At 43.4% G+C, this 16563-nt stretch overlaps 1 protein-coding gene across 2 annotated transcripts in view; it reads left to right on the top strand.

Moving 5' to 3' along the window:
* LOC126234535 (von Willebrand factor C and EGF domain-containing protein-like) overlaps positions 1-16563 on the top strand; it is a 138820-nt gene that overhangs the window by 41065 nt on the left and 81192 nt on the right. For both annotated transcript variants that reach the window (XM_049943231.1, XM_049943232.1), the window contains exons 2-3: positions 846-965; positions 11273-11399. In XM_049943231.1, coding sequence (XP_049799188.1) covers positions 846-965; positions 11273-11399 — 247 coding nt within the window. The remainder of the gene's footprint in view (positions 1-845; positions 966-11272; positions 11400-16563) is intronic.

The following is a 16563-nucleotide window of genomic DNA, read 5'->3' on the forward strand; positions in this document are numbered from 1 at the left end:
TTATCATTTAATTTGAGTGTTTATGTTTTATTTTATTGTTTTGTGTTGATTCTGGTCTTTGGCCTACGGTTTTAAACTGAGTTTTTAATGTGTTCTCGGTGGTTGGCTTTTCCTTTTTTATTCTATAGTCGGCCAACCACTGCCACACTCTGTGTGATTTTAATTTGTTATGTCTGTTCTTTGTCTGAGTTTTTCTTGTCCTGTGTTGCCTGTTATCTCTATTATCCATTTTTTACTCTGTGTGGTAGTTTTTAAGTTTTGGAACAAGGGACCAATGACCGTTGCCGTCTGGTCCCTTTAATCCCACAAACCAACCAACCAATCAAAGGAACTTGTCTGAAATGGGAGAGGGAGAAGATTCTAAGAAGAACTGCATAATTTGTTACAGATCTACAGTGTGAACAAGAGTGCCACAGAAATGCTCCACAAAATCTCATTTGAGATAAATTGTAAAACCAGTGCTCAGAGGAGACAAGTGACATGTTACTACAATCTATAAACTCATCACATATGGTCACTGGAAGCAAAATTAAATTTATTTGGTCATGGGTGAAAATGTGTAGACTCGTAAACAACTTTTACATGCTGACCAATAAATAGACTTACTAACACCTTTTAATTCCCTATAATTAAAAACATCTGCAGTGATTATGATCTTTTTTTTTTTTCCTTCTCGTGATCCTTCTAGAACCTTAATAGAATTGTCCATCTCATATAGCTTTTGACATAGGCCATCTTGCATTGCTTTCAACGTTAATTTGAAATATGCCAATGTTAAAATGTATGTGTTACATTTGTACCTAGTGACAACAGTCACTCTATTGAATTTCATTTATTTGTTGCAGCATTGCTTTACATTCTAGCAGTGAATGGATGTCCTGATAACAGGATAATCCGTTATTATAAAGAGCTTGGCTGCTCACCTGTACCAGTTAATAGCCATTGTCCTACCAGCTTTGATTGTGGTAAGTGCCCTTCCTCTATCTATATTACTAATCAGGTCCATTATATATGGTTCTAGCTACACTTGCTTATGTAATGGATTCCAGATGTAACAAAAAATTGAATTCAGTACATCACATCATTGCTGGTTGAATTTAAAAATGTAAAATTTTGTAATAATTTACTCGTTAAGCAACATAATCTTATATTGCAGGTTTTTAACACAGCAATTTAACTCCAGTATTAGTTAGAAACTTCATTTCTTGAGACAGCATTGCTCTTGAGGTGTGAATTACTGACTGTATTCATTTAGTATTTGAGAAGGAGAGCACTTGGAATGGAGCAAAAATTACCCAGACTATATTCATCCAGCACTTCATGATCACTTAGTGTCTTCCAATAAACTTTAAACATAGTTTCAGATCTTTTCTAAACTCTTCACGTACATGCTTGATGTTAAATATTTAACACATTAACTCATTCCCCCCTCCCCTTCCCCCCTCCCCTTCCCCCCTCCCCTTCCCCCCACCCCTTCCCCCCTCCCCTTCCCCCCTCCCCTTCCCCCCTCCCCTTCCCCCATCCCCTTCCACCCATCCCCTTCCACCCATCCCCTTCCACCCATCCCCTTCCACCCATCCCCTTCCCCCCATCCCCTTCCCCCATACCCTTCCCCCCATCCCCTTCCCCCCATCCCCTTCCCCCCATCCCCTTCCCCCCATCCCCTTCCCCGCATCCCCTTCCCCGCATCCCCTTCCCCGCATCCCCTTCCCCCCATCCCCTTCCCCGCATCCCCTTCCCCGCATCCCCTTCCCCGCATCCCCTTCCCCCCATCCCCTTCCCCCCCATCCCCTTCCCCCCCATCCCATTCCCCCCCATCCCATTTCCCCCCATCCCATTTCCCCCCATCCCATTTCCCCCCATCCCATTTCCCCCCATCCCATTTCCCCCCATCCCATTTCCCCCCATCCCATTTCCCCCCATCCCATTTCCCCCCATCCCATTTCCCCCCATCCCATTTCCCCCCATCCCATTTCCCCCCATCCCATTTCCCCCCATCCCATTTTCCCCCATCCCATTTTCCCCCATCCCATTTCCCCCCATCCCATTTCCCCCCATCCCATTTTCCCCCATCCCATTTTCCCCCATCCCATTTTCCCCCATCACCTTTCCCCCCCATCACCTTTCCCCCCCCACCACCTTTCCCCCCCACCACCTTTCCCCCCCACCACCTTTCCCCCCCACCACCTTTCCCCCCCACCACCTTTCCCCCCACCACCTTTCCCCCCCACCACCTTTCCCCCCACCACCTTTCCCCCCACCACCTTTCCCCCCACCACCTTTCCCCCCCACCACCTTTCCCCCCCACCACCTTTCCCCCCCACCACCTTTCCCCCCCACCACCTTTCCCCCCCACCACCTTTCCCCCCCCACCACCTTTCCCCCCCACCACCTTTCCCCCCCACCACCTTTCCCCCCCACCACCTTTCCCCCCCACCACCTTTCCCCCCCACCACCTTTCCCCCCCACCACCTTTCCCCCCACCACCTTTCCCCCCCACCACCTTTCCCCCCACCACCTTTCCCCCCACCACCTTCCCCCCACTACCTTCCCCCCCACCACCTTCCCCCCCACCACCTTCCCCCCCACCACCTTCCCCCCACCACCACCTTTCCCCCACCACCTTTCCCCCACCACCTTTCCCCCACCACCTTCCCCCCACCACCTTTCCCCCACCACCTTCCCCCCCACCACCTTTCCCCCCACCACCTTTCCCCCCCACCACCTTTCCCCCCACCACCTTTCCCCCCACCACCTTTCCCCACCACCACCTTCCCCCCCCACCACCTTTCCCCCCCACCACCTTTCCCCCCCACCACCTTTCCCCCCCACCACCTTTCCCCCCCACCACCTTTCCCCCCCACCACCTTTCCCCCCACCACCTTTCCCCCCACCACCTTTCCCCCCCACCACCTTTCCCCCCCACCACCTTTCCCCCCCACCACCTTTCCCCCCACCACCTTTCCCCCCCACCACCTTTCCCCCCCACCACCTTTCCCCCCCACCACCTTTCCCCCCCACCACCTTTCCCCCCCACCACCTTTCCCCCCCCACCACCTTTCCCCCCCCCCCACCACCTTTCCCCCCCCCACCACCTTTCCCCCCCCCACCACCTTTCCCCCCCCACCACCTTCCCCCCCCCACCACCTTCCCCCCCCCACCACCTTTCCCCCCCACCACCTTTCCCCCCACCACCTTTCCCCCACCACCTTTCCCCCCACCACCTTCCCCCCTACCACCTCCCCCCACCACCACCACCTTCCCCCCCACCACCACCACCTTCCCCCCCACCACCGTTCCCCCCCCACCACCTTCCCCCCCCCCCCCCCCACCACCTCCCCCCCCACAACCTTTCCCCCCCACCACCTTTCCCCCCCCACCACCTTTCCCCCCCACCACCTTTCCCCCCCACCACCTTTCCCCCCCACCACCTTTCCCCCCCACCACCTTTCCCCCCCACCACCTTTCCCCCCCACCACCTTTCCCCCCCACCACCTTTCCCCCCCACCACCTTTCCCCCCCACCACCTTTCCCCCCCACCACCTTTCCCCCCCACCACCTTTCCCCCCCACCACCTTTCCCCCCCACCACCTTTCCCCCCCACCACCTTTCCCCCCCACCACCTTTCCCCCCCACCACCTTTCCCCCCCACCACCTTTCCCCCCCACCACCTTTCCCCCCCACCACCTTTCCCCCCCACCACCTTTCCCCCCCACCACCTTTCCCCCCCACCACCTTTCCCCCCCACCACCTTTCCCCCCTCGCTTCCCCCCCCTCACCTTTCTCCCAAACAAATGTGCAGTGTAAGTGCGACCTCTTGCTTTCTCCTCTCACAATAGCAAAAGCTATAATACTGTTTTCACCACACAATAACTTTAGGGAGGTCACTGAGGCTAGGGTTGTGATGCTTTAGAATTTTGGCCCTCAATCTCTGATCTGATAGTCTGAATAACAGCATCGTGAGGCACTTATGATAAGTTACGCCACAGCCAAAATTGAATTTACAGTCTCTAGTCATGCCCTGCAACTCTGCAATACATCCTTTATAGGAATGATTGCTATGACATTGTGTGTGGAAAAATTTATACTATCCAGAAGCGACGTGTATCTGACTCTCAATAAATTTGCCTAATATTGCAATTATGACCTCATAGGTCTGGGTTTGGGGCTCATTGAGGCCAAACAATTCCACTAAGAGACAGTGGATATACACTCCTACACATGAAGAGAAAAACACAAGACTTGATCCACCTGTGATTTTGTAGGCATCGAAATGTCAACGTGGCTGTGTTGTGTATTCTTTCCTTGTTTCCTTCATCTCGTCAAACTGTCAGAAGTATGGAGGTAACAGCTGAATTCCTTCTTTAGCACCTGGCATCTTTTGCTGCTGGGGTATTCGTGCTTTTACAAGGCAAGAAACTGCTGACAGCAATTCTGTTATTTGTTGACTCTGAAACTTAACAAGAGATGTTGGACACTGCTCAGCACTTAGATGTTGCTCTCCGTGATTTACAGTGATTCCTTAAATATCTAAACTTTTTGCATGCTGTGTGATTCTTTAGTGGATACAGGAGTGAGGAACAAGGCCATTCATGAACAGAGAATTCAGATATTAATTTGTTGTACATCTAATACCAAATAGCAAAAATAGTATGTAACTGTGTTGCTGTATTTTGAAGCATCATTAAAACTTTGGAACACCCAGAACTATAGCTCTGGAGAGGGGATGTTTGCACCTAATTGGAAGAAGCATAATTGTTCATAGCAGCACCTTTGTGGCACGGTGATGGCTGTAGGAAATGCAGCATTGTAACTGGTGGTGCAAGTATTTGAAAGTGAGGCCTACCAGAACGCAGCATGTCCTTCTCAATGGAGAGGTGTTATCCAAAGTAAGAGTGGTTTCAGGTGTGCTGCAGGGGAGTGTCATAAGACCGTTGCTATCCACAATATACATAAATGACCTTGTAGGAATTTCACTCCGGCTTTTTGCGGATGATGCGGTGGTATATAGAGAGGTTGTAACAATGGAAAATTGTACTGAAATGCAGGAGGATCTGCAACGAATTGACTCTTGGTGCAAGGAATGGCAATTGAATCTCAATGTACACAAGTGTAATGTGCTGTGAATACATAGAAAGAAAGACCCTTTATCGTTTAGCTACAATATAGGAGGTCAGCAACTGGAAGCAGTTAATGCCATAAATTATCTGGGAGTAGGCATTAGGACTGATTTAAAATGGAATGATCATGTAAAGTTCATCGTCGGTAAAGCAGATGCCAGACTGAGATTCATTGGAAGAATCTTAAGGAAATGCAATCCGAAAACAAAGGAAGTAGGTTACAGTACACTTGTTCGCCCACTGCTTGAATATTACTCAGCAGTGTGGGATCTGTAGGGTTGATAGAAGAGATAGAGAAGATCCAACGGAAAGCAGCGCGCTTTGTTACAGGATCATTTCGTAATCGCGAAAGCATTACAGAGATGATAGATAAACTCCAGTGGAAGACTCTGCAGGAGAGATGCTCAGTAGCTCGGTATGGGCTTTTGTTGAAGTTTCGAGAACATACCTTCACCAAGGAGTCAAGCAGAATGTTGCTCCCTCCTATGTATATCTCGTGAAGAGACCGTGAAGATAAAATCAGAGAGATTAGATGCCACACAGAGGCATACTGACACTCTTTCTTTCCATGAAAAATACTAGACTGGAATAGAAGGGAGAACAAATAGAGGTACTCAAAGTGCCCTCCGCCACACACCGTCAGGTGGCTTGCGGAGTATGGATGTAGACGTAGATGGCACCTAATATTGCATTTACCATTCCTCTATGTGATCTGGTAGTAACACAGTTACACTCCTGGAAATTGAAATAAGAACACCGTGAATTCATTGTCCCAGGAAGGGGAAACTTTATTGACACATTCCTGGGGTCAGATACATCACATGATCACACTGACAGAACCACAGGCACATAGACACAGGCAACAGAGCATGCACAATGTCGGCACTAGTACAGTGTATATCCACCTTTCGCAGCAATGCAGGCTGCTATTCTCCCATGAAGACGATCGTAGAGATGCTGGATGTAGTCCTGTGGAACGGCTTGCCATGCCATTTCCACCTGGCGCCTCAGTTGGACCAGCGTTCGTGCTGGACGTGCAGACCGCGTGAGACGACGCTTCATCCAGTCCCAAACATGCTCAATGGGGGACAGATCCGGAGATCTTGCTGGCCAGGGTAGTTGACTTACATCTTCTAGAGCACGTTGGGTGGCACGGGATACATGCGGACGTGCATTGTCCTGTTGGAACAGCAAGTTCCCTTGCCGGTCTAGGAATGGTAGAACGATGGGTTCGATGACGGTTTGGATGTACCGTGCACTATTCAGTGTCCCCTCGACGATCACCAGTGGTGTACGGCCAGTGTAGGAGATCGCTCCCCACACCATGATGCCTGGTGTTGGCCCTGTGTGCCTCGGTCGTATGCAGTACTGATTGTGGCGCTCACCTGCACGGCGCCAAACACGCATACGACCATCATTGGCACCAAGACAGAAGCGACTCTCATCGCTGAAGACGACACGTCTCCATTCGTCCCTCCATTCACGCCTGTCGCGACACCACTGGAGGCGGGCTGCACGATGTTGGGGCGTGAGCGGAAGACGGCCTAACGGTGTGCGGGACCGTAGCCCAGCTTCATGGAGACGGTTGCGAATGGTCCTCGCCGATACCCCAGGAGCAACAGTGTCCCTAATTTGCTGGGAAGTGGCGGTGCGGTCCCCTACGGCACTGCGTAGGATCCTACGGTCTTGGCGTGCATCCGTGCGTCGCTGCGGTCCGGTCCCAGGTCGACGGGCACGTGCACCTTCCGCCGACCACTGGCGACAACATCGATGTACTGTGGAGACCTCACGCCCCACGTGTTGAGCAATTCGGCGGTACGTCCACCCGGCCTCCCGCATGCCCACTATACGCCCTCGCTCAAAGTCCGTCAACTGCACATACGGTTCACGTCCACGCTGTCGCGGCATGCTACCAGTGTTAAAGACTGCGATGGAGCTCCGTATGCCACGGCAAACTGGCTGACACTGACGGCGGCGGTGCACAAATGCTGCGCAGCTAGCGCCATTCGACGGCCAACACCGCGGTTCCTGGTGTGTCCGCTGTGCCGTGCGTGTGATCATTGCTTGTACAGCACTCTCGCAGTGTCCGGAGCAAGTATGGTGGGTCTGACACACCGGTGTCAATGTGTTCTTTTTTCCATTTCCAGGAGTGTATTTTCCAGGTCCCTAATGAATGCGAAATGACAAGAAATCTGTGCGTAAGATAGATTGGAAAATATCTGCAAAAAAAAAAAAAAAAGAAAGAAATGCTTATGTAACAGGTAGACAAACTGATATCAATCATGAGCTCTTTATAACAATACATGTTTATTCTTGAATTGTTAACTGGTAGTGGTTTCAAAGGCTTAATCACTTGCAGTCTGTGCAATGTTAGATTATTCTTCCAGCATGTCAGAATGGCATAAAGGAATAGTGTATGCTGCCTACAACTGTCACATGGTTCATGACTGCTGGAGACCATGGCACCTACAGCAGGCCGTCATTGCCATTTGAGAATCCACAAGCTTTTGCGCATAGCTCGTGGGCTGAACTACCTGTGATACCAGTTGTGGTGTGGGCTTGATCCTGTTTGGAATGTGACTGCATCTTGTTACTGGTGGTAGTTCACCATTCCGTTACAAAGCCACGTAGCCATCTTTTCCATCGTGTCTTGCAGCTACCTGATCCCCTCAGCGATGCCTGGTTTTCGTCTGTAGATTGTGGCTGCACAGCTTTTCTTTGATTCTTCTAACTTGTCACCTGTTTGCAGAAGCTTGTCAAGAAACTGTCCTTTGTACACAATCAATATCATCTGAACTTGATGAGAAAGCTGTTGTCACCAGACATGTAGTAATAATTGATCAGATATTATGCTTGCATCTACCACAGTGCTTAAATGTCTCCAGAATTCATATGTACCTCTGTCCCCATGTTTCTCCTGGTACATCACCAGGGAAAGTAATTTCATGCAGCAAATGACTAATGACATTTCAAGCGTGACGTGTGCTTGTCTCAGTGCCAGATGTAGGATCACATCGGAGACTATCACTGTTCCCCCTTGATCCAGGTTACTAATTTCAAGTGTGAATTTGTCACAGTTTTCAGTTATGCATTGTTGATTGAAGGTATTATCTAGTACCACAAACCATATGTCTGGTTCAGTAGCTGTGAATGGAGGTGCTCTTAACAGCAGTGATGGTGTGGTCCATAGTGATGAGTTAATATGTGAAAAATATTAGACGTGTATGTGTTCATGGTGTGGCTGCTAGTACTAGAACTTCTAAATTTGTAGACTCCATTCTGCTGTCATTCCTCAGTGTTGCAAGCTCCAAAACCTCCGTCTCCTGCTTTAGCAGTTGTATCTCTCTGTTTGTGGTTTGTAGAAGTTTGTTAGCTTATTTCATATTTAGCATATCTGCCACACAATATTATTGCTGTGAGAGCTGTCCTCTTTCTGGGATCAACAATTACATGGGCAACAAATTAAATCCATATATAAAGTTACTTGGGATGTTTTATTTTCGCAGCTTGGAACAGAATCCTCACTAAAAAATGAGTCAAAAAATAAAAACTTAACTTGCTAATATTCACTGCACTTGTATGAGTAAACGTAGCACACATCACTGGTTACTTCCACGTTCCAACAATGGATATGTTAAGATGCCTGTTAGTTAGCTGAAGCAAGAGTAGATAGATTTTGACCTGAAGTACTTTGTGCAGCTGTATATCTTAAAAACGGAATAATAGCTAATGCTGTTGAAAGGAAAACTTCTTATGAGATATGGAAAGAAATCTAACATTAAACATTCAAAGTTGTATAGTAGTAGAATTTTTGTATGAGTATCAGAACAACTGAGGAAGTCAAAGGTGGATCATAAAGGAGTCTTGGGAATTTTAATGGGTTACAGTGAAGGTGGATACAGAGTATTGGTTAATGATAACTTCATCATTGTGAGACATGTTGATATTGTGGAAGAGTATGTCAGGTACTTTAGATTAAAGGACTCTGATTTAGGGTGTGAATGTTTTAATGATTTTGAGTGCATAAGTATAGATAGTGAAGTTGTAAATAAGCAAATGGAAGAAAATGGTATAAATGGGGATCAAGCAATCAGAAACAAGAACAAGAATGGGAGTTAAGAATGTCAACTAGAAAACAGTGCTTGTAGATTTGATGATTGTCATGAGTAAAGTCATTTTATAAACTTCTGTAGTGCTGGTAATCAGAAAATTTTGTGGTGGTGATGAATAGTAAAGTGTTCAAAGTTTACAAGTAAGCAATGGATAAGGGAATGGAATACTTAAATAAAAATAAAACTTGGGATCTAGTAATGAAACCAATGAGTGTTAATTTTTTTATGTCATGTAGGTTTTTTACAAGAAAATTGGATAACAATTGTAAAACAAGATTAATTGTAAGATACTTTCAACAAAAAGAAACTGTGGATAGTATTTATTCATCAGTTTCTATGATGTAAACATTGAAACTTTCGTTGCCATGTTGTCAAAATGGCTTAATTGTAGATGTTATGGCTGAACAGACTGTATTTTTATATAGTAAAGTTTTCTCAGAAATTTGTGTAAAGCAACCTCCAGGATATGAGGATGAAACAGGCAATGTCTGTGAGTTACTTAAGGTGCTATGTAGTTTGAGGAAGTCCTAGAATTAACAGAAAGAGGACTGGCATAGGACAATTTCACAATATCCCAAAATGTCTTGGCAGGCAGCTCAAGTTTTTGTAATCAACAAAAGATAGATTTTCAATCTTCTGCACAAAGAGGTAGATAATTAATAAAAATTATAAAGTAGGAGGGCCAGAACTGAGCCATGAGGCACATCACATGTGATGGTGCCCGAATTCTGATAACCCTGAGAGACCCTCTCGACAGTACAACACTGCCTTCTGTTAGGAAGGTATAAATCAAGCCACTTCTCTGCTGCACCAGTTATATCTAGGTACACAGCATTTTTTGGATCCCTTAAAAGATATGATCCTCTTTTTTTTTTTTTTTTTTTTTTTTAAACTGCTCTTCCTGTTTTGCTCGTTTCAAAATTCTATATATTTTTACTTTGTTTAAATTATCCTTTCCTACCTTCAAGAACATGTTCTTTGATGTCTGTGTGCCCTTGTTAATTTCTGTGCCCTGTAACATGCAGTGAACAGAGGTACGTATGTGGGGTGATGCATTCTATATTCATACTTATGATGTGGTTTTTCATGGTATAGTTAGTTACTCACCAGCCTTCATTATCCACCATTGCGTTAGTGAGCAATTTGCTGCACATTGGGTTGTCTATCCACTGTTACATTTTACAATAGTCAGTAGTGATCCCTGTCAAAACTTTGTTGCCTATGGCAATTGATTCCCAATCAAGTAACTTACGGTGTACCTTTGACACAGTGGTACATGAAATGCCCACTACCTGTATAACCTCTGAAAAGGAGTGTTCTTTGTATTGGGCACTCTCAAACTATCCCCAATTGGGTGCTCCCATATTGTGTTTTTTGCCCATCCTGTGCTCAGCTGTCATTGCATTTAACAATATTCAAATAAAAGTAGGTTGTAATACAATATCACATAATGTAGATGGGTTATTCAACAGCATATACTGTAATTGAACTGTATATGTGTTTTCTCAGGTCCAGCCATATGGGCTGCTCTACACAAGAAGAAAATTTCGGAATAGTATCAGCTGACTTTGTTTTACAGGGTACTACATATGTAGATGAACACAGGAACACAGTCTGGGGAGGGGAGGGGAGGGGAGGGGAGGGGAGGAGTGCAATATCTATGTCAATCGTGCACACAGAGCTATGGGGGAAAGGCTAGTATCTGATAAAGAATTCCAGCTTGATAGCCAAACAGTACCTTGTTTATGTATATATTTAGTGCTCAGTGTCTCTTGTATATGTTGAGCATTTATCTTACAGGTTTTCATTATTAATATTGTCCTGGTGCAGGTAGAAAAATTTGCTTCCTGACTTTTATAATAAATTGCGTACATTTGAGAAAGTAGACTCATCGAACATTGAAAATTGTCATGTATGTATGTATGTATGTATATCAGTCTGATTAGGCAAAGAAAGCCTTCTTTTATGCTTTGGCAAAACTTTCCATTTTTGATACTGTTTTCAAAACTGTGTCCTCTAATGGATCCCTACTGTGTTTAGGTGAATGGGATAAACAAGACATTGAAAAATGTTGGCTGAAAGGTAAACAGTACAACATTGGAGAGGATGTTAGACCACTGGATGAACCATGTGTTCATGAATGTTCTTGTAGAGTTGATGGAAAAAGGTCAGTGTGAATAGAGAGTAGCTTATTCATATTAAACAAGCTATTTACTTTGTGGATCTATGTAGTGATTTACTCTTGTATTGACCTTGTTTACAGTACCACATGTTTTGTTAAGATTTTTGCTGTAGAAATATTAATATATCTAAAGAGCTGTTGCACATGATAAAGGTTTTAGTTTTATGTAAATAAGAATTTCTCCAGCTCAGTTGTCATGCACAAAAAATAACTTCTGAAGTTATACAGTTATTTAATATTGTGAATAAATATTGGAACAAGCTATGATTAAAATTATTACATTGATCAGTGAAAAATCTAAATTAGTAGTAAAGTGTAGCAAGATGAAATAACACTCCTAACGTCCCTTTTACTCGTACAAAATGCATGGTCTCATAGTGAAAAAAATTAATGAAATTTGTTTGAGTTTCCAAGTGGTTATGTACTGATGGGCTTTCTGGTGAATGCTGTCAAGTGTTGACTGTTGTAAGGTTGCTATCACCTGTGAAACACTGTATCCCCGTCCAGTGCCTTATAAGATTTTGTTTTGTTTTGTACTCTTGAAGTTCCCGACAGCCAGATACCAAGCTGTGCTTCAGCTGTAAACTGCTGTCTGTATTGAGTGTTATCCAAATTTTTTCCCCTCTCTCACTTTTATTATGCTATCCCAGGACGAATAGGTCCATTTAATGGCAGACTTATTGACAAATGCAAGTTGTTGTCCCTTTCATCGGGCATATTCTGCTACCACTGATTTCTTGAACTACAATAGACAAAACATCTCTTGTATTCCATAAGGTGCTCAATAGTGTGCAGTCTGTTTGACTTCCACATGATATTTTGTGTATTCCAGGCATTCTGAGGCCTATATCATTTTTACAGATCCTGAGAGTTGAATTTTTGCTGGAAGCCTGATGACTGAATTGATTTTCATGCCTCTTCAGAAAGTGGCTAATTTTTCTTGTCTTAGAACCATAAAATGGCAATAACACAAGACTCCTTCATGTGCTCTTTGGGAGCCTTCTGCTTACGTGTCTTTAGTGAAATGGATTGAAAAATTTGTTGGTTGTTTTAGCCATTTTCCTTGGATGCTTTCTTTAAGTGGCTTATTTCTTGCAGCAGATTTTCATCATCTCAAAGAAGTTCCATGTCAGCCACCTAGATCCTTAGAACCAACTGTTTGGTTGGATTTATGGTAAACACTGTGGACATGGACCTCAAGAAACAGTTCATCTTTACCTCTATGATGCTTAACTGTGATTATGCATGTTAATGTGCTCAAAGAACCCTCCCAACTGTTCAGATTTGAGGCCGGACAACAGTGTGACAAGTGTGCCAGTGATGATCTGATAAAGGCATCTGGGCTTTGCAGTAACCATGTTAAAGATGATATCAGAGTTCTCAGTAAGCATATTGTCTATAATTGGAAGTAGCAGGCTTCTCACTGTGTCACCATCTGTCTAGTTAAAATATTCTCAATCACACAAAAAATATAATATCAGAGTCTGACTAAAAATATCTAAAACAGTGTCAGCAAAGAACTAGTAGAGCAGGCCTATACTCTCTTTGGTGGACACACAAACAAATAATTACACTACATCAAAGATAGCCATCATATCTCCTCCTTGAAGGTACAAGGGTTTAATTTGGCCTATGAAGCTGTTCATATTCTTTCTGTTGCATACAGTAGACAAAATGTGGAGTAAGAATGCTGGCCAGATGTTTCACAATTCTATAAGCTGGCAACATAGTATTGCTCATGATGGACCAATAAATGTTTTCTTAAGAACTTTTGTAATGACACTCTTCCACCTATTGTATTCAACAACATATATACATTAAAGGGACAAATGGTATCTGAATTAGTGTAGTGAAAAAAGTGAGAGAGATGATAATTTCTAATAATACCCTCAATAAAGATGGTGGCCTAAGGCTAAAAACATCTGTTGGAAGGCTGAAGCAGGTATGGCAGGCACAAAGAAAACATTGTCTTAGATGGCACTGGACAAGGCCCAAGTGACATCAGACAATAGCATGGCTATATAAAGATGTAAGCATCATCTGCATGATGGTAGACACTTAACAATGATCAAGCAGCACTCATCCAAAAACTAGTGAATATTTAATCACTTGATGTGGCTGATAGTTAGAAAATTTTTATTAACTACTTTTCTTCTTTCTTTTTTGTACCTCATCTGTATGCAGTATCCTTTAGAAGCTGTAATTTTGTAATTCTTTTTGTTCAGAAAGCGACTTAGACTTTGTTGATGACAGTAACATAAATATTTCATATAGAAACATTGCAGTGAAGAGAATCTTCAGAATTTAAGAATCAAAATATGGAAAAAACAAAGTTCAACCATAGTTATAAGGGTTTGTTTTAGGGTTCCCATTTGAAGAGCCTATTTTCCTATTATGTAAAGAACACTTTCTATTTTTTCCCAGTTTTGCAGCTGAGGAAATTACGATTCAAAAATTAGAAAATGTCATGTGAAGAATATGCAGCCAATAACTAATCAAAATAACTTCGCTTTGTCTTTCCTATTATTACTTATAATGTTTTATAAAAACCTTCTAATGTGAGTCTAAATAAGCAATATAAACACAATATAAACCACAATTTAGTCAGTCTACATTTAACCTTCATCTGCAACTCAGCATCTCCACTATGTAGTGAGTAGCAACTATCGTTTTCATAATATTGCTTTATTCCATCCTGAATTTTCCCTTGTTTGATTTAACCTTCATTTGAGACACAGGCTTACTCATGCAGTCACTTCTTGTCATTAGTAATTATTTTAGTAACAGATATTCAGTTAGCACCAAACTACTGTAAAGTACTGTCATCATTTAGCATTCATTGAAAAATGTTCTGAAGTCAGCAGTAAGTTGTATCAGAGTTCAGGCAGTAGGAGTTCAGTAACCATCAAAATCAGTTTATGTTCAGCATCCAACATATTGATCAATAGTCATTCAGTAATAGAAATTCATAGTCATATGTAGTTAAATCACCAGGATAGTTTATCACTTGCATAGTTGGTTTTGATTCTGTGATTCCTATGTACATTGATGAACTATTTTTTATAAATACTTAATCTTGGGAACAGCAAGCCCAACATCATCATCAGTGTTCTTCTAATAACAAATTACACTCACTGAAATCTAATCATAGTGTCATCTTGGTTATTTTGATTTATCATCTGTTTATTTACCAATTTAATTAAAAGAAGTCTCGCTAGGCATTACAGTCAGCACTTTCACTGTGGCATTAAAGAAGAATAGGAAAAGGAAATCAAAGTGACTTCTAAATATAGGTTTGTTTAAGCTTGTTTCAGGCTTTCAAAAAATGTTTGTAGAAGAAAACCCTGCAGTATAATACAAATTTATTTTCAGGCAATACCTTGCTAAGTGTTTGTTTGGCTCCTGTAAAGGCTTTTCCCTGCAAAGAACACCCTTAAGTTTCAGCAAAGCTAAATAAGACACATTGTATTTTGGAATTTCCTACTACCTTCCCAAAGCTGGTGAACAATCATAACTATAGGAAAAAAATGTTTCTGACTTTAACAAAAAAACCATTTATCACCACCATAGTTCCAAATTCTAATAATGTAAAAAAGCAAACAAACAAAAGAACAGTCCAGTGCTGTTCATATCTTCTCCATGAACATAGTTTGTCCACACAAAAACTACACAATATTTTGCTTCTCTGTTGTCACTAGTCTCACTGTAGGGAAAGTCTTACATCCCTCAGCCCAGTTCTACATTCATCTATCCTGCCAATGATCCAGCTCATACGATGAGTAGTCGCTTGGCTTTTCTTATTGATTGAAAGCTAAGCAGCAAGCCTCCTGCACTGAAATTCCTACAGTGGTGACCCCACTATGAGCAGCAGCATCTATTTTGACGTGACAAATGTATTTTGTGATTAGTGTTTGCTTCAACAATGATGTCATTTCATGATCGCTGTCTTTTCAACAATTTGTATGGAATTGTGACTTAAGAATCACTCACACAGTCTCCTCTTCCACTTTGATAAGACTATGATTGGTGTGAAAGATGGAAGTAACATGCTACCAGATCTTACCATCAATAGTAGCAATGGTGAATGTGTCCACCAACAGTGTTCAATGTATTTCAGCCTCCTTGGTGCTTGCCTCACTTAACAAGACAGTATTCAGGCAGCTAATTCACATCTGCATCACAGCACCTTATGTTACTTTCCATCTACATTTATAATCAGATTCAGTGCCCAACCGAGTGGGTCACCCTCAGTCCTTGGAATCTCGTCTGTGGTTGATCTTGTACCAAATGTTCTAGCACATCCCCAACAGGACTTCTGGGGGCACACATACAATCAGGTTCTTAACATAAACTATCAATCTCCAAACCAGAACACTCAGCAACATGATTCACAATCATCAAATTTTTATTACACATCTATGGAATCATTGATAATGCCACTAAGTTACTGGCCTTCCTAAGCCACATTAGGGGGTTATGCCCACATTATTAATGACATCACAGAAGCACCACTGGCTAAAATCAAATTCAACACAGGAAAGGCTGTGTTGCTCTGCTGACTTGCCAAGACACCAGAAAAACAGCTACAAGAAGTAAATTGTGAGGAAAGATTGGGAAGCAGGACACAACCTCCGTGAATTGATCAACTCGGCTGTTGTGCCAGACACCATGCTCTGGATGCCCTGGTTAATTAAATTACCCCCTCAGATACAGTCAGCCTTAATCTTACACAAATAAAAGGTGAGAAAAACAAATTATTTCTAGCTGATAGACTTCTTGCAATCCCACAGCAATGACTATACTCATATGATGTACAACAATAACAGCCACTTGCAAACTCCTGGCATGACACATCAGCCACAGCCATGAGACACCTGAGCAATTAAGTGTACTCAAGAGTGATAGCATAAGTGATCGGCCCAGGAGTGGTGACATATGCATGGCCACATCTGCCACACCTGTGTCTGATAAGAAGTCTCATAGCAGTGATGGACCAGGGCTGTGGCTCTATTGATTTCACTCATATTTCAGCAACTGGGCGTGCAGCTGTTCATTGTACAACCACCCAAACACAAGCTACAGTCCACAGTAGGCACTCTGGATCACAACACATGAAAAAGCTGTCTACAGCTCAAATGGTTGAAACTAG

The sequence above is a fragment of the Schistocerca nitens genome, chromosome 2 (genome assembly GCF_023898315.1).
Source record: "Schistocerca nitens isolate TAMUIC-IGC-003100 chromosome 2, iqSchNite1.1, whole genome shotgun sequence".
Classification (NCBI taxonomy): Eukaryota; Metazoa; Arthropoda; class Insecta; order Orthoptera; family Acrididae; genus Schistocerca; species Schistocerca nitens.